General features: G+C 45.1%; 1 protein-coding gene across 5 annotated transcripts in view; it reads right to left on the bottom strand.

The window, feature by feature from the left end:
• The window catches only part of ATXN7 (ataxin 7), a 171,519-nt gene that overhangs the window by 21,674 nt on the left and 126,300 nt on the right, over nucleotides 1–23,545 (bottom strand). For all 5 annotated transcript variants that reach the window (XM_062201198.1, XM_062201202.1, XM_062201199.1 and 2 more), the window contains 2 exons: nucleotides 3,592–3,847; nucleotides 1,251–1,510 (listed from right to left, as the gene is read on the bottom strand). In XM_062201198.1, the coding sequence (XP_062057182.1) occupies nucleotides 1,251–1,510; nucleotides 3,592–3,847 (516 nt within the window). The remainder of the gene's footprint in view (nucleotides 1–1,250; nucleotides 1,511–3,591; nucleotides 3,848–23,545) is intronic.

Genomic DNA, 23,545 nt, shown 5'->3' with positions numbered 1-23,545 from the left:
GCCACTGGAGGGTAAACCAAGGCAAAAAGGAAGCCCTTTCGGGCCGGTGCTGTGGCTCAACAGGCTAATCCTCCGCCTTGCGGCGCCGGCACACCGGGTTCTAGTCCCGGTCGGGGCACCGATCCTGTCCCCGGTTGCCCCTCTTCCAGGCCAGCTCTCTGCTGTGGCCAGGGAGTGCAGTGGAGGATGGCCCAAGTGTTTGGGCTCTGCACCCCATGGGAGACCAGGATAAGCACCTGGCTCCTGCCATCGGAACAGCGCGATGCGCCGGCCGCAGCGCGCTACCGCGGCGGCCATTAGAGGGTGAACCAACGGCAAAAGGAAGACCTTTCTCTCTGTCTCTCTCTCTCTCTCACTGTCCACTCTGCCTGTCAAAAATAAAAAAAAAAATAAAAAAAAATAAAAAAAAAAAAAGGAAGCCCTTTCTCTCTGTCTCTCTCACTGTCCACTCTGCCTGTCAAAAAAAAAAAAAAAGAAGAATGGGGACAGATAATCATGCTATCTAAGGAATTTCTTCCTAAAGCTCAAGATAATCAAGTTTTTCTTTTCAAATTTTTATTTACTTATTTGGAAAGCAGGGAGAGGTGTCTCCTACCCATTGCTTCATTCTATAAATTCCTTCAACAGCTGGCACTGGACCAGGCCACCAAAGGCAGGAGCTAGGCACTCAATAATCTGGGTCTCCCATGTGCGTGGCATGGAAACAACTGCTTGAGCTGTCACCCATTACTTCCCAGGGAGTAGGTTAGCAGCGAGCTGCAACTGGAGGCAGAGCTGGGACTCGAACCCAGGTATTCTGATATAGGATGTGAACATCCCAACAGGCATCTTAACTGCAGAGCCAAACACCCACCCCTAAAGTGAACCAGTCTTAAAAAGAGGACTTATATGGCCGGCACCATGGCTTAACAGGCTAATCCTCTGCCTTGCGGCTCTGGCACACCAGGTTCTAGTCCTGGTCGGGGCGCCGGATTCTGTCCCGGTTGCCCCTCTTCCAGGCCAGCTCTCTGCTATGGCCCGGGAAGGCAGTGGAGGATGGCCCAAGTGCTTGGGCCCTGCACCCGCATGGGAGACCAGGAGAAGCACCTGGCTCCTGGCTTCGGATCAGCGAGATGTGCCGGCCGCAGAGGCCACTGGAGGGTGAACCAACGGCAAAAAGGAAGACCTTATAAATTCCAGACAGCAATAGTTCATTTGCTCCCTCGGAATGCACAATATCGAGAACACTATTAAGACAAACGTGGCATTACCCGATAATCTCTTATTTAAAAATTTCCGGTTATTGGAAGTATCTTCAGATTTCTTTTCCAGAGCAGGCGATGCAAGAAGCCCTTTGCCATTGAGAATCTGTCCAGGTGAAGGCAAGGTTGGCTTTGGTATTGAGGGGCAGTTAAGGCCAGGCTTGACTGAGGAACTCACAGTAGCAGGACAGGCTGGCCCCACTGCAGGTTTCAGTAGTGTGCCATCCATCTTCGGATGAATCTTTTCCACTTTCACAGAGGGTGTCATGCTGTCGGTAGAGGAAGCGAGAACACCAGCACCTGAGTGCCCGAGGCTCAGGGCAACAGCAAACCAGAGCCTGGATCTGCCTGAGCATTGCACAGGATCCGCCTACCGGACAACACTTGACCAACTGTGTTAGCACTATCCAGAAAAACCAACAAGGTGCACACTTAACTGATTTCTAAGCCTTTCTGTGACATCCACGCTCCAGGGGACCAAATTTACCTACCTTTTATCATTTCAGAAAAAATTTTACACATGGGCCTACAGGAGATTTGGAACTGACACCAACACAATTCCTCCAAGAAGCTAAGCAGAAGAAGTTCTAAAAGGTATCAAAGACTATCTAAAGACCCTAGAGACAGCATCCTTTGAGAACTGTCATCTTTAAGAAAGAATTCATCAAAATGAAAAAAACTGCTGAGTGAGTAAAAGCTTCCAAGTTATGTCACAAAGGCTCATCAGAACTTCAACAGGTCTAACACCTTATCTCCAAGAAGCTTTCTGTTTCAATCAATGAGAAAGACCAATGTTTATTTGGTAGGATGACAGACTGAACAGGATGTGTCACTGAATGCTAACTCCCTAGTCCCTGAAAAAAAAAGTTTCTATGAGAGGAGCTTAGCAAATAGGTACCTGGTACCTACAAAGTTGGTGAGTGCTGAATACGTGTGCCACCAACACAGAACTAGGTTTATCCTGCAATCTCACTGGTACTAACATTTTGCTTGATAAAACTGATGCTGATGCTAGGAAGCTAACAATAGTTGGCTGGGTCCCCTCTTCCGAAGCTCTAGCTACAAAAAAAAGATTTAGATGGATGAGGTTTTATAAACTTGGTGCACTGGAGTGAGTGCTCCAACAGCTGTTAGCTGGCGAGTGAGTCAGGCGTTGCATGGGCATTTTCTTTGGCTTTCAGACAGCTCCAGGAACGAAAGCCAAGCTTGGTGTACTATACTTCTTTGCTAGGAGCAGGGGCTGGGGGCTTAGCAACCAGGACAAACAGCTCCAAACAGCTGTACCTGGAATAGCCTGACTGCAGTAGAGACAACGCAAGTCGTCCTGGCCTCTCCCAGCTGCCAAGGTCCCTGAGCAGTAGCAGGTGTCGGACCCTGATCCTGAGATTAACCAGGTTATCAGACTTTGGGACTCAAAATGTGGCATAGCCTCCAAAGGGAGGCAAGCCCTGGGAACAACCAACTGCCACCACACTGAGCGATGCCATGACGCAGCAAGTTATGTTTCCATGAGAGAGCACGGCTGCTCCCTCACGTGACCTCAGGGAGCCTGCCAACATACAGACCTACTGTGGAAATTTGCCAAAGCCTTGCCTGTGGACTACGAACTTTTCCATCTTCCCTCAACACTGCCTTGACGTGAACCCAAGGCTGAGGGAGGAAGCAGTGCTTCCCTGTTTGCTTTGCTGGTCCCAGAAAACCAGATGGCAATGTCTGGCAATCGCCTCACCTTTTCTCACTATGCTCCCAACAGCAGCAGCAGCAGGAGAGCCAGCATCCATTTATTCACTGTCTGCTACAGGCCAGACACTACATCAGGTGCTTGACATCCATTAATTCAAACACTCCCAATAACCCTGCACCTCGCTGCTTTCCTTAGACTCCCAGAGCAACAGGACACTGCTCAAAGGCCAGCAGTGGGAAATGACAGCAGTGGGATTTGAGTCCAGCACCACATCTGGTTAAGTCTCTTTGTACAGAGCTTCTCCACACCATCAAGCTTTTTCTCCCCATTTGGAAAAGGGGACCGCAGCAGTACCTATTCCACAGGGGTGCTGTGATTCTTAAGCAACACCGCACACACAGACACACAGAGAGCTTAGTGACAGTAACTGGCACACAATAAAGGGTGATTAAATAATAAGGCCTGTGGCCTTATTATTACTGCTATTACTGCTTGGAAAAGTCTCCAAAGATATGACAGGGATACAGCAAGAAGCAACAACACACATCTGAATTCTTCGCCAGACAGACCCTCTTTCCCATCACTCATAGACATTGCCAGATGCTGTGAGTGGACCCAGTTCCCGTTCCAGCAGGTAAGCTTTCAAGCCGTCTGGGCCATACTCACATTCTACCATGGGGGACTCTACTTTGCTGAATGGGATGCATTGGCCTGGTGTTCCCCCTGAGCTGCAGTTTCTCTTTGGGTGATTTCAACAACTTTGAACTTGATGAGGATGCACTAAGAACACCTCCACTGGAAGAAGAACGGTTGCTTCCACTTGCACTGCCTCCTTTATTTTTGGACAGAGAAGGGAAGAAAGAAAATACTGAAGTGGGAGGAACGGCCAAGGAAGGCTTATTGGATGAACTGTGTCTTCTTTCTGAAAAACAAAACAAAGGAAAAAAAGACCTGATTTTAGGCAAATCTCAAACAGAACTCTGAGAGAGTCCCCTGAAATCAACACATTTAGGTGAGCACGTGAACACATGCTAAAACTCCTGTCTTCGGCAATGCCTTATCTACGTTCCCCAGACCTACCAGGATTCCAGGAACTCAGCCTCCTGTTTCAGAGCATCTCAGCACAAAGCGGTTGATCACATACACCCAGTAGGAAACTAAACATCACTCTGAACATGAGGACATTGCCTTTTGGGTTTTGCATGCTAGAAACTAACCTCACTGGCTCCAACGTGTGTTGAAAGAGAGGAAAAGTGTCCATTCACTGCAGAGCTCTGTTCATTGACACTGCATAAAATCCATCTTCCTTTCTAGTACAGCACTGCTCTGATTTTCAAAATAGCAAAATCTTAAGAAACAAGTTGTACTTTCTTTTTTCCTTGCCTGCCACTACCCACCAGCATGACACCAAATACAATGTTCAAAGGTTATCTTACCATTCGTTAAGAATCAGTGCTGAAATTTTCCAATGAATCATTTCACCACCACCCCCTTTTTTCCCCCAAATAATCTCACTTGACTACAGATGGCACAGCTCCGTTCACACCAGTAAGATGCCAAAGGCGCAAGACAAAAATACCACAAATAGCTATGCCTGTTTTCTACACCAGGAAGTAATTCATGGTTAAGTACAGACTACAAAGGTTTCAGTGAAAATAAACCTAAGGCACTGGATAATCAAGTTTTCTCAGAGTAAGGCAATACATTCTAATATAAACCAAGAACTGTCGAATAATGTTACCATCCAAAACAAGTGTATTCTCTGGTAACTCTATCTACTTAATCACCTTACAGTAGTAGCTTTAGTGGCCACCTTTAGTTAAAAATTTTGTGTAACTCTCCCTTTTAAAATGCATGTGATCCTACAATGACCTATCGCAACACAGGAGCCATACAAGCATTTAAAAGATTAAACCCATTACAACCAATGACTGCAAGCGCCACTGAAATGGTACATTTCCAAATGTTTTGCTATAGCAGTCCCAAGCCTCCTGGTAAAACTGTGATGATTTACTCCTAGAAAGAAACAGTTCAATGATATTTTGTGGGGAGCCTGTTCCGTTTCACAACAAAATTAGTGTGCTATCCACAGACAAAAACCAAATTCTCGAACTCAACCACACAAAGGCTACCATCAAGGCAACAAGCTAAACTGATAGTGATTTATTAGTGCCTCTTGCTCTTTTATCCGCATAGGGAAGCTAAGTTCAAGAAAAGGAAAACTAACGTATTTGGTTTAACAACGTACCTGACTTCACAGCTGAGGTTTTTTCCTGCTAGCTCATGCCTTCTCTCTTTTGTGATCCTCAAACACTCTGAACATACTTTCAAGTTCCAGCACTTGTAATCAGGATTGTGAACACCCACTCCTAGTCTTGCTGCCTGCTTTACGCAGAGGAGCTTAGGTGAGTCCTATCTCGGGAGGAGGAGGAGATTCTCTCTCAGCACTGCCTGCCCGGTTCACTGATGCAGGAGAAAAGAACTGATTTTTAAGTGGCTCTGGACCAGTGGCTACATATTGGAAAACCCCAAGGAGCTTTAAAAACCACTCTCTGGGTACCCAGAACCTGCGCATCCCAGCTTCGACCAGCTTTCCTGTGTAATTCGACCATCTAGTCAAGGTTGAAAGCCAAGTCTACACCAGGTGGATGGCTCAAAACCCATCAACACATGCACAGCTGAGTAAGTTAACATCTTCACGGCACCAAGACCACCGCTTGGCACAACTAAGTATGTAAAAGTTCCTCAAAAACAGCTCATTGTTACTACGTTTCTTAAAGTAGCATTTTCCAATCTTCTACCAACTGCAAAGTATTTTATGGTTCTTACCAAAGCCACAGACAACACTACTTTTTTACTCAACATTTTAATTTAAATTATTATCAATGCCACGGTCTCCTCTTCCTCCCCCTCCACAGGCTAATGCTAACCAGTCTCTAGGATGTTCTTGTTATTCTGGGCAGAATGAGTCTTCATGAAGGATACCAGGATGGTTAGTTTTTCTGGTATTTTACTGCTCAATCCCCTGTAGGATCCCTCTTCCTGAGGCCACCTGAAGCCACCCCTGAAGGCCGCTTCAGGTAGACTCCAAGAAGAAACAGAATACTACCACCGTGAGTCCAGTTATCCAAAACAGTATTATCTATGAAGCAGTAAATCTGGCAGGCACCTTGTGTGTTTTTCTTGTTTACACTAAAGTAACTCAACACTAAAAACACTCATCCATGCTCATTCTCAAAAATCATTCAGTGTACATCCTGGGGCAATGCACTTAAGGAATTCCGGTTCAGTGTCCCTAATCCCAAAATCTGAAATGCTCCAGATCCAAAGCTTTCTGAGCACTGAGAAGATGCCACAAGTAGAAAATTCATTCCTGATCTCACACTACAGGTCTCAGTCAAAATGCAGGCGCATTAAAAACACTGTTTGAAATTATTTTCAAGATAGTCATGTAAGAAACCTAGGTGAATTTCATGTTTAGATTTGGTCACGTCTCCCAAGATACTTCACTACATAAACTACATAAACACAAATATTCCAAAATCTAAAAAAAAAAAAAAAAAATTGAACTCTAAAGCACCTCTGGTCCTAGGTTATGCAGGTAAGTACTACAGGGCTAAAACAACAACTCTGGTAAGAAGCATACCGTTTTTACTCTATGGGTGTAGTAGTTCTCAAGGAGGTGTTTCAGAGCAACTATTTTCTCTTAGGATTAAATAAAATTCTCAATGTAATGAAATATAGTTTTTTTATGATGGTGGTTTTGAGAATATAAATTATCCGAACACCGCTAATATACTAAGTAGCAACTGAGTATAACAAGATCTTGCCGCTGCTTTTTTGTGATTTTTGTCTGCAAGAAGTGCATGAAGAATGCGGAAAACTGCACTTGGCTGAAGGGAGCCACGTGGAAATTCTCAAAATGCCTACTCCTCAGAATCCACCAACCACCTCACCTTGTGCATTAACAACCACAGCCACCCATATCAAGTGCTCTCTCTCACCAGGTTCAGAGCACCTCTGGCCATCACTTCGTAATGATTCACCAACTACAATCCTTCCCACGCCCACGTACACAGGCAAATGCCAGGTCCTTTCAAGGTAAAATGCCATATTTACTGTAGCTTTTATGCATTTTTAACCATTTAACCCATGTGAGACCACACTAACATTTTCATTAGGTTCTTACCTTTTTCTGTGTGTCACTGATGAAGGTTTTGAGTGCTGGGCCATACTTCCCCAAGGAGCCACATGTGCTTTATACTGAGTGCAGTAAATTTTTAGGAATGCATGCTGTGTAACAGCAGAAATAACCAACTGTAAGCTTGGCCTTCTAACTTTTTCTTCCTACCATGGTCCATTCTCACCTTGCTTTCTTTAGTTAACATCTGCTTCCTTGGCCTACTCACTTTCCGTATGGAGGACAGCAATAAAGCATCAAATTTCAAAGCATCCTTAGGATGCCAATCTATCAATTATACTGTAAAAAAAAGTTAAAATAAAAAAGATCACTCTATCACGTGCATTTCTTTCATTCACGAAAACCTGCAAACAGACTATGCCACCTCAAATCCTTGTCAGTCTGCTGAATTCAGCAGTTCCCTCACACGCTGAACTGGTCAGTTACTCTACGCAAAAGGCAGCATCTGCCTTTCCCTTCACAAGAAGGTAAAGAAAACAGATTTAAGTACAGTTGAGCTGGGCTCCCCTCAACCTTTCACTACGGGTACTTATTTTTTTGTCTTTTAAAATATTTTATTTATTTGAAAGAGAAAGACAGACAAGAAAGAGCAACAGACAGTGCGAGCTCCCATCCAGTAGTAGTTCACTCTCCAAATGCTTGCAATGGCTGGGTCTGGGCCAGGCTGAAGTCAGGAGCCAGGAATGAAATCCAGGTCTCCAACATGGGTGGCAGGAACCGAACTACCTGAGCCATCACTGCTGCCTCCATCAGCAGAAAGCTGGCATCAGGAGCCAGAGTTGGCCACTGAACCCAAGTACTTCAATGTGGGATGGCAGGCTAAAATGACCACCCCCAAGAGCTTATCTTTCATAAAATCTTAAACAGGGCTTCCATCTTAAAAAAGAGTGCTTGTTCCTAGATCAAAAGAGAAATGGGCAAATTATGAGTAGAGTTACAGACCCTATATTAAGTGGATGAAGTAGTGGCCAGATGCTAAGTGCAACTGCAGTGTGGTCTGCTAAGGAGTCTAAGCTGAGTTTTCAGTGATAACCTCTCTAGGACACAGCTCCAAGCCAGAGAAACACACTGTTGCCTTTCCAACTAGGGAATCACAGACAGGGTGATCAACATTCAGACAACAAATTACAAAGTCAGACCAGACAGAAAGGCTATCAAGTATGCAATATAGAGAGTGAGTGTGTGTGTGTGTGTGTGTGTGGTGGGTGGTGGGAGCATGGTTGATAAAGAGACATGGGTGGGGAGATAGAGAAAAAGAAGAAAGTGGGGGGCCGGTGCTGTGGCGCAGTGGGTTAACACCCTGGACTGAAGCACCGGCATCCCATATGGACACCAGTTTGAGATCTGGCTGCTCTACTTCCGGTCCAGCTCTCTGCTATGGCCTGGGACAGCAGAAGATGGCCCAAGTCCTTGGGCCCCTGCACCTGCACGGGGGACCTGGAGGAAGCTCCTGACTCCTGGCTTTGGATCGGCGCAGCTCCGGCCGTTGCGGCCAATTGGGGAGTGACCATCGGATAGAGGACCGACCTCTCTCTCTCTGCCTCTCCTTTCTCTGTGTAACTTTCAAATAAATAAATAAATCTTTAAAAAAAAAAAAAAAGGAAGAAAGTGGGAGAGTGAGAGATGAAGACACACACACAGACATGCAGACACACACTGGGTTCTCTTTCCCGTTGTGACTCAAATATGTAACACAGCTGAAGGCACAATCAGGATGGGGGGAAGGGAGGGACAGTTCTCAGTAGATCTTGTAAAATAGGAAGCAACAAAGAACATCTAACGTGTAATTTTGAGTTTATGCTGACATTTAAAAAACAAAAATTTTAAGTATTAATATCCAAGGATAAATCAGAGTTCATGGCAAAAAAAAAAATACTTTTATATCAAATAAAGTACTGTTTCGAAAACAAAAATAATTTGTGCACAAGCGAGGCACAAAACTAAAATTTTAGACAAAGCAAACTGAAACTTCAAATACTGTCATCCATGCTTGAAAACAGTCTGGGATTTACGTCAAGCTTCCCCTCCCCCCAAAAAAGTGACTATTCCTAAGAATTCAGGTCTATTTTTAAAAAATTTTTGTGAACTGCTTCAATTTTTCTGTAGAGGATATATTTCACCTGATTATCAGATACATATTTTTAAAAAAGAGATTTGATTTAGTGTTCTAGTCTCAATTCCACACGTGCCAAAACAAAGCAAGGTGTACTATCAGTCATGAGCCTGGTGTCCATGTGTATCATTCTCAGTTGGCATCATGCGAGAGGGCCTAATGGCTGAGAAAAGCCCACAAAACTCCTTTGACTCAGGGCTCTTCTCTTGCATCTTATTAAATATTTTACTAATCTTTTATGATCCAAACAACTGACTGATAAGAAGTCTCACCTTCAAAAACAACAACAACAGCTGCCATTGTTCACTGTGCCAAGACCAGGCCCAGGCCCCATGCTATGAGATTTACAGGGATTATCTCATTCCATCACGACCATCTAACAAAATAGATACTGTTATTATCCCCACTTTCCCGATGAGGAAGCCTAGGCTTTAAAGGACTCAAAGCGGGCCGGCGCCGTGGCTCACTAGGCTAATCCTCCGCCTTGCGGCGCCGGCACACCGGGTTCTAGACCGGGTTGGGGCACCGGTCCTGTCCCGGTTGCCCCTCTTCCAGGCCAGCTCTCTGCTGTGGCCAGGGAGTGCAGTGGAGGATGGCCCAAGTCCTTGGGCCCTGCACCCCATGGGAGACCAGGAGAAGCACCTGGCTCCTGCCACCGGATCATTGGAGGGTGAACCAACGGCAAAAGGAAGACCTTTCTCTCTGTCTCTCTCTCACTGTCCATTCTGCCTGTCAAAAAAAAAAAAAAAAAAAAAAAGGACTCAAAGCGGCTGCTCAACATCACACAGCTAGTTACGGGGCAGAGCTGGGTGCAATCCCAGTCAGGCTGACTCCAGAACATCCAGGTGCCTTTCGAGTAAGTAAGATGAATCTTAGGAAAAAGGGGCAAGAATTTAGCAGTCAGAGACATGTAGGTTCATATCCTTGCTCTATGAGTGATTAGCTGGGTGACCGTGGACAGCATCTTCACCTATGGTGCTGGACCTGAGCGGATGAAGATTCACAGAGCCCATACACCAAGGCCCACTATACACCAGGCATTCAGAATTCAACAGGGAATAAGACAGATGCCTCGTGCATGTTAGTTCAGCTGATGCCAGCTACAGACGTTTCTTTAGTTTGAAAACAAGTACTTAAAGTATCTCCTGATAATTAAAGCAGATGAAAACAACCTAACAACAAGCCAAACCCAGTTTTCTGTTATTTCCTCCAGTGTGCTAAGGATGTAGTCTATTTATAGATACGTCATTCCAGAAAGAGACAGATGTTCCTTGACCTACAATGCATTTATGTCCTGACAAACCAATCATGAATTGAGGCTATCATGAGGCAAAAATGTACCAAATCCATCTAATGCATACCAAGAATCATAGCTCAGCAACATAGCACTCTGCAGAGCAGGAGCTCCTGCTGCTGCCTACATCATTAGAGAGGACTGACCACACACTGCTAGCCCTGCAAAAGATCACAATTGCAATTACAGTTACTACTGAGTGCATATTGCTTGTGTACCACCACAAAGTCCAAAAATCTTATGTCAAAACATCATTAAGTTAGGGACTTCCTATATTATGCTCTTCTCAGATGGGAGCTCAAGGTAACAAATAATTCATTCAAAAATGTAAATTCAAACCAAACAAATGGGATGCTTCTTCAAGACACAAGTATTTTCTCAGGGTGGGCCCTGAAGCGCAGTGGGTTAAGCCTCCACCTGGTATGCCTGCTTCTCACACTGGAGTGCCTGGCATTGAGTCTCAACTCTGCTCTGACCCAGCTTCCTTCTAGAGAACACCTCGGAATGCGGCAGATGATGGTCCAAATATTTGGGGTCTTAACATCTTCACTGCAGACTCGAATGAAATTAAGATTTTAGGCAGATTATCGGAGTAATGATTCAGAAAACCCACCATTTTTCTTTAAATTCGACTCTCGGGACAGATTCAATCTCGGAAGATTTCAGGGGGTGCACTCTCTGCCCACAGAGGCCTGCTGAGAAACAGCAACCCACGCTTCAAGGAACATAGGCTTTCCCGCGCTAGCTGACAGCCTGCCCCACAGTGACCTCTGAATAATCAAGCATATACATGAGTCCAAGACGAAAAACACAGGTGAGGTGCATGGGTTCTTTGGTGGGCCATAGCAGGTGCCAATTAAAAAAATCTACATGTGGAAAAAAAACGTTTGGGTGATTCATTAAGCTGTCCCCTCGACAAAATTATACTGTTTTATTTTTAAGGTTGAAAAATCACAGCAGTGTGAAGCTCTCAACGAACTCAAACTGTCAAACTTTACTTTCAAGTTGCCAAACACAATTTGTGAGGTGTCTGCTGGCATCTTCTGTGTTTCCCAAGGATTATGACCCCCTAAGAGACATTCGACAGCAGGCCTTGAGGTGGACTCTAAATCAAGATATTGAGTACAGAAAAACAAACAGAAAGAACCCTCAGTACTTCATTACACATCATTACACATTTTCCCTATGCTTCTGTCATTCACAACTGAACCATATCTTTACAAATCTGCACGTAATTCTGAAGTACCACTTCATACACGTTTTGAAAACTCAATGGATAACTAGGCATATCTACTCTAGCACTATCGTAAGCAATAATATCTGCGAAACACTGACTTTGGGTTTTCAGTAACAAAATCACAACATGGATTACGTTCAGAAATCTAGCATTTGGTGCTTTCTTACTGCTTTCACTGTAAGTAAATTTTTTATTATTTTAAAAAGCATGCGTATGTTCCTGACCCACCAACAGTCCTACTCCTCTCTTTGTTGTCGCGGCTTCTTTTCCATCTTAAATCTTCTTTGATCCATTTTCTCAAGGTTTCCCAGGCACTTTATGAGGTCACTCCAGAGAGAGCTGGCGTTAGCACAGTTGCTGAAAAGCAGGCAATTCGCTGGGACGGTCTCCGTAACATTCAAACCCCAAGTTGTGGAATCCAGAGCCGGCCATGCCACGCAGTGCCTCGGAGCACGGAGCATGCCTAGGTAGGTTACAAATGGCTCTGGCAAACACCGAGAAAGCAATCTTTGCCACAAAGCACTCTGCATCATTTCCACTAGAGGGAATTCACTGAAAAGGACGATCTCCACACTGGCTGCCCTAACAAATCAGTCTCCAACAGCTACCTCTGCCAAATGCATCTCTCCTCCCCCTCCTGGGAAGGTGCTTTCAAATTAAAATATAAGGGGAAAGTGAGGAAAAAGAGTCACTTACAGCCCTTGGGCCACTTGAAACAACTTTTCACCAAAGGTCTGTAATCAAATTATCAAGCTCTTCAAGTCAGGGCTTTCTGCAGGAGCCCTTGGTCTCTGGGCATTTCCACGTCTCTGGGCAGGCCCCTGCAGCACCCGCATTCACACGGCGGCATGAAAGGCCGCAGATCACAAAGGGCAGATTACAAGGGAGAGCGACTCCACTCCCGTGGGGGAAGGGACAGGCGTGAACAGAGTGTAAATAACGTTGCTAAGAAAGGAGCAAAAATATGGCAACCTCAAGCAATCCCCTTGCCAGGAATCTTTCCCGTGAGGGCTGTTGTTCCTGAACTTAGCTTTCAAGTATGTGAGAAATATGAAAAACGGAGTATCAGAGGTGGGGGTGGGGGGAGGGAGACTCCTCTCCTCTGTCTGGGTAACTTGCAGCTCTTTGCAAACATGAGTAGAACATTCAAGTACTTTACTGAAAGAGCGGGAATGACAGGCGGCGGGCAGAGCATCTTTGCTTCACAGCCACTGTCATGAGACAGTTTATCCTCAGGAAAGCTGAACACTTTCAGTAACCAGCTGGTTTTTCAAAAGGTACCCTTGCTATGCTGGATGCTGGGCAAACCACCCCTACCTCCCCCGCCCCGCCCCCCAACAGGAGCAGACTCGGAATTCAGCGGCATATTCATGCTCGCTGGCTCGCTCTAGGGAAGGGCTGCCACTGCTCTGAGCAAAACACAGCCAGCTAACGCTATCTGCCACCTCTGTGATCTTGGTGTCACCATTTCTGACTACCATTAGCAAGCAATGGATGACACACTGGCTGATACTTCTACTGTCCTAACAGCCCTAAGGACTCTTCTCTCTGCCATCCTTAGGAGGCACAGAGTTAGCCAAACGATACTGACAAAGCAGAGCAACTGACCACGCTGAGACACACAGGACCTCAACATCCAAATGATGCACATCACTTGGTAAAAATTCACCTTATGGCCTCCGGCCCACCCTTCATTCACTTGACTTGTTTCTATTCCTCAGTTACCAGTATGTGAGAAGCAAGAAAAAAACAGACAAAACCCCAAATCCACCCAACTGCAGGTACTTTACATTTTTATCTGTGAAGGAGAAAGGTACCCTATAAATGCAGCCAGTTACCATTACCAGCTGAACCTCCCATGTGTGACAGCACATGTAGTTCAAGCACCAGTCCTCACCCAGGTATCCCCAGACACACTATGGGTCTGGGTGACAGTTCTTCCCAAATGAAGACACAGAGCTAACAACAAGATGTGAAGAGGGAGAGAGAGAAAACTCAAAAACCAAAACTATACTATGCTTCTGTCATGCCAATCTAAGTTTTGCACACAAGGAGGGGGAGACAGGGAGAGAGACAGAAAGGCAGTTGGTGAAATTCAAGTTAGAGTTCTGCCGTGTTTGTTTTCTTTCGTAAAATGGGAACTGTCTTTCGGGTGGGGAATCTTGGTCGCAGGCCGGGAGGCAGCGGCGCTCCAAGCTGCAGGGTGCACTGCCTGCGTCCTAGCTGTTCTCTTCCACTAGGCTCAGGTGCTGCTGGTGTTGCACTACATTCCCGACACAAGTGGGACAAGACCAGAAGACTGTGAGCCGAAGCACAGCAAAAACCTCACACGCGAAACACAGCTTGGAGGTCATCTTCTTTGACCACTCTCTTAAGAAGAAAGGGGTGATTAATTACTTAATAATGCCTGCGTTTCAGCGAGGCCACACCATGTTTTATTCCCCCTCAGAAGACAGAAACAGTATCGGATTCACTTGTAGACTGCAGCAGTCACCTAGTAAAACACCAGAAGTGACACGCAAAAATGAAAGCAGCAACAGTAAAACTAGAACTGCCTGAAAAGGGCTTTTAGAAAACTCATCATCTACAGCAACTCGATTCAGGATCAATAAAATCTATTTGCATTCCAAGTCCCACAGCTGGACAGCTAAGTTTCAGTGTCAACTGAAACCATCTGGTCCAGCTCATTATTGCAGAAGGCATGAAATCTGAATCCAGTGAAAACTAAAGAATTCAGCTGTCACCTCACTTCCGGCATCAAGACAGAATGCACAAGACACGTAAGGTGCCATGGAGAACGGCCTCAGCACCCACCCACAAAGAATCCCCGGAGCTCTGCCGGCCACCTTAATAACACAACTGAAAACATCGTCCTGCTGGTAGCAGGTCCGTCATTACATTTTTATACACTCAATTTAAGTTACTGAATGACTTCCCAGGGCTACTGTTTCTGTTTTGAAGTTGTTCTTCCTCTTGACACAGTATTCGGTTTGAAACTTCACCGTGGATTTGAAGTATCTGTCAAAACTGCTTTCAAACACATTCTACAGGAAACACTGCGAACTGCCTGTCATGAAACCTCACTTACCACAAGTAAGATAAAAAAAAAAAAAAACAAACAGTTAAAGCGTGTCACAGCGCTCCTCCATTTTTAGAGAGCAGTGTAACCAATGCTCTCCCTGTTTTAGAAGGGAACCGTCTGCTGCAAACCTCAGCATTTTGGTAGAGTTAATAGCAAACTCGACTCCTGTCTGTGTTTGAACTTTGGCCAGATCACTCAAATGACATTTCAGAATGGCTCCCTAGGACAGCTTGCAGCAGCTAATCCCTCTCGCTGCGATTACCCACTCTGATCCCCGAGCTCCGCGGCTTTCCCTCCCTCCGCACTTAGGCAGCACAGCCTTCCGGGCCTGCTGGCAGGGCAGGACAAAAGCCAGGAGGAAGAAGGCCTGCACAAACTCTTCTCAGCTCTCCCTGGTTCTATGGAACGTTGGCGGAGACCTAACCCACCTTCCGCAGGCTCACCCAGAAGCGGGCCCTGAGCCAAGGCCAGCCTCTGAACACCGCCTCAGAAAACTTACCCAGTAGAGCTTTCAGTCCCTGCGCAGAGGAAGGGCTGTTCTGGAGAGGCGTCTTCTTACCTTCCATTCACAGAATTTGGCTGCACCTCATTGCACACTTGCTACTGCACGCTTGCATCATGATTCAGGTCTGCCCACCAACTCCAAATATGCTCCATGTTTGGGCTTATGTAACATTTGCTACTACTGTAAAAAGCACTTGAATTACAAAGGTCCTGGCAGATCAACAGAAAACAGGGGGTGGAGTCTAATTTCATCTAATATGGTCACACACGGCGTCCTGGTCGCTGTAAATTTATCCTTCCATTTCAAAGGCAATCTGCCAAAGCCAGGGGAGGTGGAGTTTGCAAGTTTCACCTGCCGAAACGTGACTTATACCCGAATTTTTCTGAATACTTTAAATTGACATTGCTACTGCCCAGCACATTAGAAAACTGACATGATTCATTATAAATCCTAGTCTTGGCAGATCTCAAAGTCTTCAAGTTAGACATGTTATATATGAGCAGACTTTCCCTGTGTTTTATTTCCCCTCTACTATTCATACTTTCTAAAAATTTTTTAAAGTTTATTAAACCCTAGGCACATTTTCCCTCCTCAATATATCAGCTCATTTTCTGTGCACATTTGCAAAGTATAAATAATTGTGTATAACCTGACTGCACAGAGTTTGGTGTTTAACCAGTGCAGCACTAAAGATGGCACCCCTCTGTACACTTTTAATCCAAAAACTATTCTACGTAGCTCCTTGTAAACGGAGTTTCCCGTGGCCTGGACGTTTTGCTATCTCAGTCCTCTCAGACTCCCCACTTAACTGCTCATCCTCTTATGAGTTGACAACTCTACTGTCAAACACTCATGGAAAAAACTGCCACATGATTTCAGTTTTGCAGCGATAAAGGCTCAAATGCCTGACAGATCAGCATGACCCAGAGGCGGTGGAAAAGACTCCTCGACCCAAAGCCATTGCCCCACACCGGCTGTGGAGAAACGACCGGGCCTGGCAGGGGTAGGGAAGAGTTCTGAGGCGTGGGGAGCAGCTACTGACAGACCAGAAACACATCCTGAGCTGACTCGAAAACAAAAGAATAGTGGCCGGCCGTACTGCTGCATTTTCACAGAAAGCACTCAGGTTCCCTTCACCTTGAAGATCTGGAGGGTTCTGACACTTATTTTCTCCGCAGACTGATTACAGCCGCGATAATCCAACCCAAGACTATGCGGCCCTTAAACACTGGAAGAACAGAAGGGAAGCCTTACAGGCAAGTCTTACAGGCACAGGAAAGAGACACCACCGCCCCAATCTTTTCGAGAGCTGATCAGCAAAAATAAGAATTGTAGGTTAACTTGCTGAAGCTTTTCCTAAGCTAGAAGTAATAAAAAGTTCTATTGCCTTACAGCCTGATGGCCATGAGTCCATTTGTTCACTGAATCTCTCCTGCCCTCTCCAATGCACAGGTGATGAGGCTCCAAGTTATCGATCTTAAAACAGAATTGGGGGCACTGGCTCTGTGGCGTAGGGGGTAAAGCTACCCACCTGCAGTACTAACGACCCATGTGGGCGCCGGTTCTAGTCTCGGCTGCTCTACTTTCGCTTCAGTCTCTGCTCTGACCTGGGAAAGCAGCTGCACCCCCATGGGAGACCTGGAAGAAGCTCCTGGCTCCTGGCCTCTGATCAGCCCAGCTCTGGCCATCGCGACCATTTGGGGAGTGAACCAGCAGATGAAAGGACTCTCTCTTTTTGCCCCTGGCTCTCTGTAACTCTGCCTTTCAAATAAATAAATCTTTAAAAAACAAAAACCAAACAAACAAAAAAACCAGAACTGGGATGAGGGGCACTTTCTCAGGCCAAGCCTAGCTTTCCCATCCCTACACTGTTCAGACCAGACACCACAGTTCTTAACAGCTCCCTCTAACCATTCCTTGCCTTTCCTATGTTTGCATTCACACAAGAGGACCGTGCTAGTAAGGCAAAAAAAAATTATGAGAACCACCCAATTCTGGTCCTGCAAATAATTTTCTATAACCCTGATGAAAATCTGACTGCATTTTAGCAAATGTTCTTAATGCTACAAAAAAAATTTAACATTGTAGAGAAACAACAGGAACTTATTTATATTAATTGTATTATTATTATTTGGTATTTCGTATTCTGATATTTCACAATATTGTGTCTTGGGACAGTTATTTTTTTTCTTTGTAAGCTTTACTTATTTTACTTGAAAGACAATCATAGAGAGAGAGGGAGAGACAGATATTCCATAAGCTGTTTCACTCCCTAAATGGCAGCAAAGGCTAGGGCTAGGGCTGGGTCAGGTCAAAACCAGGAGCCTGGTACTCCTTCAGGGTCTCCCACATTGGGCAGGGACCCAAGCACTTACGCCATTTTCTGCTGCTTTCCCAGGTACTTTAGCAGGCAACTATACCACAAGTGGAACAGCCTGGACTCAACCTAGGACTCATAAGGGATGCTAGTGTTGCAGGAGGCAGCAGCTTAACCCACTGTGCCACAATACCAGCCCACGAACTCATTTTTGAGAACTTTATCAGCAAAGGGATGACTTCAAATACACAAAAGCTAAGAATAAAGCAATGATCAAAGTTTTTAATGTTAGGTTTTATTTATTTTATTTATTATTTTTATTTATCATCACTTTGACAGGCAAAGACAGGTGGGAGGGAGGGGAAGAGAAACAGATCCATGTTCCAACTTCTGGTTCACCTTCCACCCCCACCCTGCCAAATGCCCACTACAGCTAGGACTGGACCAGACCAAATCCAGGAGCTGGAACTCCAATTCAGGTCTCCCAAGAGGGTATCAAGTCCAAGAACTTGAGCCACCATCTGCTGCCTCCCAGAGAACACTAGCAGGAAGCTGGACTGGAAGAGTAACCAGGACACAAACCCATGCTCTGATAAGGCATGTAGGTGTCCCAAGCAGTGGCTTAACCTGCTGTGCCACAACCCTCAACCCAGATTAAAGTTTTAAACATTCACATGTCTCTTACAATGCTCTGAATACAATTTCTAAGCAAATACTGCTTTTCTGCTTGTAAAGTATTATTTCCTTTAGACCATTTCTCAGTATCTAATCCCTATACAATGTATTTTGATAGTCAATCTCCCAATGGTGGCTTGTGTTTAAGTGTCTAGGTCTGGGTAGTACTTGGTCCTATTTCTCTTCACTATGAAAAGAATTAAGAGACTACAGACTAAAATACAATTTTAATAGAATAACATTCATGCCTAATAGACTTTATTTGGTCTCTATTTTATTACTATGTACTTATAGCCTATTATTACACACTGGTTGTGGTTTGAATGGGATCCACTTATCTATTTTACTCTGGTTCATGAAGGGGTCCTGAACTGCCAAGGTCGTTCTGTGAATTAGCACACTTGCAGCAAGCAGCAAACCAGCAGCAGCAAGGAGCAGGCAGAGACTGGGACAGGGTAGCCAACTTGCAGCCTGATCACCTGTGGCTGTGTGGCCTTGGACAAGAGACTTCTGCCCCTACCTGCGGGCTGATCTTGCCTCCTGCATGCAATGCAATGGCCAGCAAATCTTAAAGAGTCAATAGACGTTAGCTATTATGATTACAACCAAGGAAAAACTGAACGATGCACATCATTTGAAGGGAAGGAAGAGTTAAGTAAGACACAGAAAGACAGAGGTTTCTATTACAGAAATTAGTCAAGTCGAATCTTGGGATTTCCTAAATTGAATCCCACAGAAGCCAGGAGAGGTGTCATTCGTGTTCTGCAGGGCAACAAACAAGCTGCTGGCAGTTACGAAATACTGTGTTCCTGTCCCTGGTGGTAAGCAGCACTCCATTTTACAGGAACGCAACTCTCCACTAACTCCACTCCACTGTCTCAGCAGGCTAGGCAAGTTATAATTGGCCTTAATTGCCACTTACAGGAGCGTTAACATTCCTCACCTGCTGCCAAGGAGCACTTGAAAAGGGAAGAAAGTATTTTCAATCTTGGAAACGCCAAGCAATTCATTCAGCTAAGGCCTGGAAGCCTGCTATCCTGAACCAGATTAGTGTCCCCAGCAATGCCTCTAGGTTATTACCCAGAGCTCATTAGGTACTCACACTGGGTTAGGAGAGGTGGGAAACAAGGTCTAGGCCAGGAGGATACACCTTGCAGCTAAGACCGCGCAGCCTTCCTCCAGCTGGCATCATCTCATCTACGGGATGGCTCTGGGGGCTCAGCCACAATGACAGACCTCATAACCTGATTTACACAGGATTTGTATTAACCACACCCCGATGTCAGCCCAGACTTTATTTGATATCCAAAATGAACACTAATCTTAAAAGACCACCAATTATACCAAATGCAAGAAGACAGTGAGATCAGAAATAAATGGTGGGGCCTGCACTGTGGCGCAGCAGGTTAAAGCTCTGGCCTGAAGCACCGGCATCCCATATGGGCGCCGGCTCTAGTTCCGGCTGCTCCTCTTCCGATCCAGCTCTTTGCTACAGCCTGGGAAAGGAACAGAATATGGCCCAAGTACTTGGGCCCCAGCACCCACGTGGGAAACCCAGAGGAAGCGCCTGGCTCCTGGCTTCGGATCAGCGCAGCTCCGGCCGTTGTGGCCAGCTGGGGAGTAAAGCAGCGGATGGAAGACCTCTCTGTCTCTACCTCTCTCTGTAACTCTTTCAAATAAATAAATAAATAAAATAAAATGAATAAATAAATAAAAAGAAAGGAAGAAATGGTGATAGTTTCTCCTTGGTCTCACTATATACCTTACCTAAAACTGTGATCCTGACGCAGGTTACCTAAATGCAGAGTGGAACCCCAGCCTGAGAGCGCTGGATTTCTTCCCTCAAGGGGAAACCACTTCCCAGAGATGATAGCCAAATCGGTTAGGACTATTTAAACAATTATTTTTGAAAATCATCTCCCATTTTTAAACATCTCTGCCTCATATTATTAAATATTATCCAGACTTAGAAGACATCAGATACGCTGACAATAAAAGCGGTGTGCTTGTTTGAGAAATATACTTCAAAGTCAAACTAAAATTAATCTTAGCTCTGCGTGTGTAAAGAATAGTTTAAGAGGCTTTAGGAAAATAAATGCAAGATCAAGAAAATAAATGTAGTACCACCTAATTCTGGTAGAAATACGCTCACATGGCTGGTTTCACTTTTCTGGGAAAACAATCCAGCAGGAGCTATTAACAATGCAAACAGCTATCCTTCTGGAGCCAGGAATTCCCGTTTGAGACTCTATCCCACACAAGGCAAACCACCAGTGATTGAGACTGTATATTCCAAGGGAGCATTCTGTGCAGCAGTAAAGTCACTGCCTGGGATACCCGCATCCTGTACTGTGGTGCCTGGTTTGGGCCCTGGCTTCCTGCCACCCATGTGGGAAACCTGGTCAGAGTTCCTGGATTGCAGCACCAGCCTGGCCCAGCCCTGGCTGTTGTAGCCATTTGGGGAGTGAACTGCAGATGGAAGATCTCCCGTTCTACCTTTCTAATAAATAAATAAATCTTTAAAAAAAAAAAAACATATATAAAGCAAGGAAACAAAATCAATGTTCACAGAGGACCAGGGAAAGGAAGTACCAGCATGGGCACACCTGACAGCCTTATGCATAAAGAAGAGGGGATTTGATGGGTTTCCAAGGGATATTAATGAGGAGAAAAGAAGCAGACATGTGCATAGCAGTATCCGTTTACAGCACCATTATCACCAAAAGCCCCAACTAAAACGTAGGATTCTGTGTGCCTCTATAGAGTTATGAGCATGAGAAAAACATAAAAGGGTGCATTCTAAGGACTGACTATGTTTACAGGAGAGCGAGGACTGTCACACTTGGAGAAGGTAAGAAGGTGGAAAAGAATCAACAAAATAAGAAAAAATAGGCTACCAAAATTGGCTATGTTTAAGATGGTCATATTTACAAAAAGATGTATGATGGGTCAAATACACATAACACAGTCATGCACTCATCAAAAAATCTGCAAAGCAGCATTTAAAATTTTTCTTTTTGATTTTATAGATTTGAGAGACAGTTACAGAAACAGAGAGAACAACAGAGAGAGAGAGATTATCTTCCATCTACTGGTTCACTCGCCAGAAGGCCACCAACAGCCAGGACTGGGCCAGGCCAAAGCCAGGAGTCAGGAGCTTGACCCCGGTCTCCCATGTGGGTGCAGGATTAAAGACTTGGGACATACTTCACTGCCCTCCCAGGCACATCAGCAGGGAGCTGGATCACAAGTGAAGCAGCTGGGACTCAAACAGTCATGCATAAGGGATGACAGAGCTATAGGTCACAGCTTTCACCCGCTGAGCCACAGCACTGGCTCCTTTAATTTTATTTTAAAAAGCCACTGTGAAGGGAGTTGAAGACAAATTAAAAAAAACATAAAAAAAAGTCTGGTATTACATCAAACATGTATATCCTGATTATGTCATTCATTTCATTTTTCAGCTAAGCAGACTGAGATTCAAGTTGTGCAACTGAGCACACAGGAACAATCACTCAAGAGAAAATATCTAGGCACAGTGGCAAAGGATGCCAACCTCCTCGAGTTCACTTCCAATCTGCAGTGTCAGAAGCTCTAGCAATCCTCTTACAATACCAAGCATATAAGGCAATGAAACACAAGGGTTTTTTTTGTTTTTTTTTCTAATCTAAAGAGAATACAAGTCAAGAACTTTATCTTGTGTGACTAGGGGCTTACTATTTTCATTTTAATTGTTTCTAACTGAAGTAATGACCTTCTCTGTTTTGTTTTTTTTTTTTTTTTTTTTTTTTTTTTTAGTTTTCAAATGTCCAAGATGAAAAGGTATAGAATCACTTTGAGGATTATTCTAACAAATGCTGTCATAAAAATAAAAGTAAACCTAAAGACTAAGCAACCATTACAAATGTAGAATGTAACAACTAAATTTAGCCATCGAGGCGCCAGCACTGTGGCACAGCGGGTTAAAGCCCTGGCCTGAAGAGCCGGCATCCCATATGGGCGCCGATTCTAGTCCTGGCTGCTCCTCTTCCAATCTAGCTCTCTACTATGTCCTGGGAAAGCAGAGGAAGGTGGCCCAAGTCCTTGGGCTCCTGCACCCGCATGGGAGACCTGGAAGAAGCTCCTTGCTCCTGGCTTCGGATCGGCACAGCTCTGGCCGTTGTGGCCAATTGGGGAGTGGACCACTGGATGGAAGCCCTCTCTCTCTCTGCCTCTCCTCTGTGTAACTCTTTCAAATAAATAAGAAAATAAATCTTAAAAAAAAAAAAAAATTAGCCATTGCTCCCTTGCCCCAAGCCAGTTCATGAGTCTGGCCTAGCTATGCGCTGGAGAAACTATTCCAGCCAGGTAAGAGTATTATAACACAGAAAGATGTGAAAAAACACTCCCTCTTCTGGTCGGATGTAAGACAACAGCTAACAGGGCTGAAACAGCAGCTGTGTGTATCCTAAACATCTGGGCTCAGTGCTGTGGCACAGCAGGTTAAAGCCCTAGCCTGCAGCACTGGGATCCCACATGGATGCAGACTGAATCCCTGTTGCTTCACTTCCTATGCGGCTCCCTGTTGGTACACCTGGGAAAGCAGGGGAGGACTGCTTAAGTACTTGGCCTCTACACCCATGTGAGACCCTGAAGAAAGTCCTGGTTCCTGGCTTCAGATCGGCCTGGCTCCGGCCACTGCGGCCATTTGGAGAGTGAACCAGCGGATGGAAGATGTCTCTCTCTCTCTCCCCCTCTCTGTAATCCCGCCTCTTAATAAGTAAATTTTTCCCTTTCTTTTTTTATTTTTTAAAAAGGCAGAGTTACAGAGGGAGAGAAAGAGAAATCAATCTTCAGTCGGCTGGTTCACTCCCCAGATGGCCACAATGACCAGGGCTGGGCCAGACCAAAGCCAGGGGATCATCTTCTGAGTCTCCCACATGCATGCAGGGGCTCAAACACTTGTATCATCTGCTGCTGCTTTCCCAGACGATTAGCAGGTAGCTGGTGTGGAAGTGAAGTAGCCAGGATTCAAATTGGTGCCCAAATGGGATAACTGTGTTGCAGGCAGCTTCACCTGCTACACCACAAAGGTGGCCCCCAAATAAATAAACCTTTAATAATTAACAACAAATCAAAATACCTATGTCTTTGTTTTTTAAATAATAAATTTTTATTACTCAAGGAGAACATGAGAAGTCCCAGGGGGATGGGCAT

Source organism: Lepus europaeus, chromosome 9 (assembly GCF_033115175.1).
Source record: "Lepus europaeus isolate LE1 chromosome 9, mLepTim1.pri, whole genome shotgun sequence".
Taxonomy (NCBI): Eukaryota; Metazoa; Chordata; class Mammalia; order Lagomorpha; family Leporidae; genus Lepus; species Lepus europaeus.
This window is presented reverse-complemented; position numbering and strand designations above follow the sequence as displayed.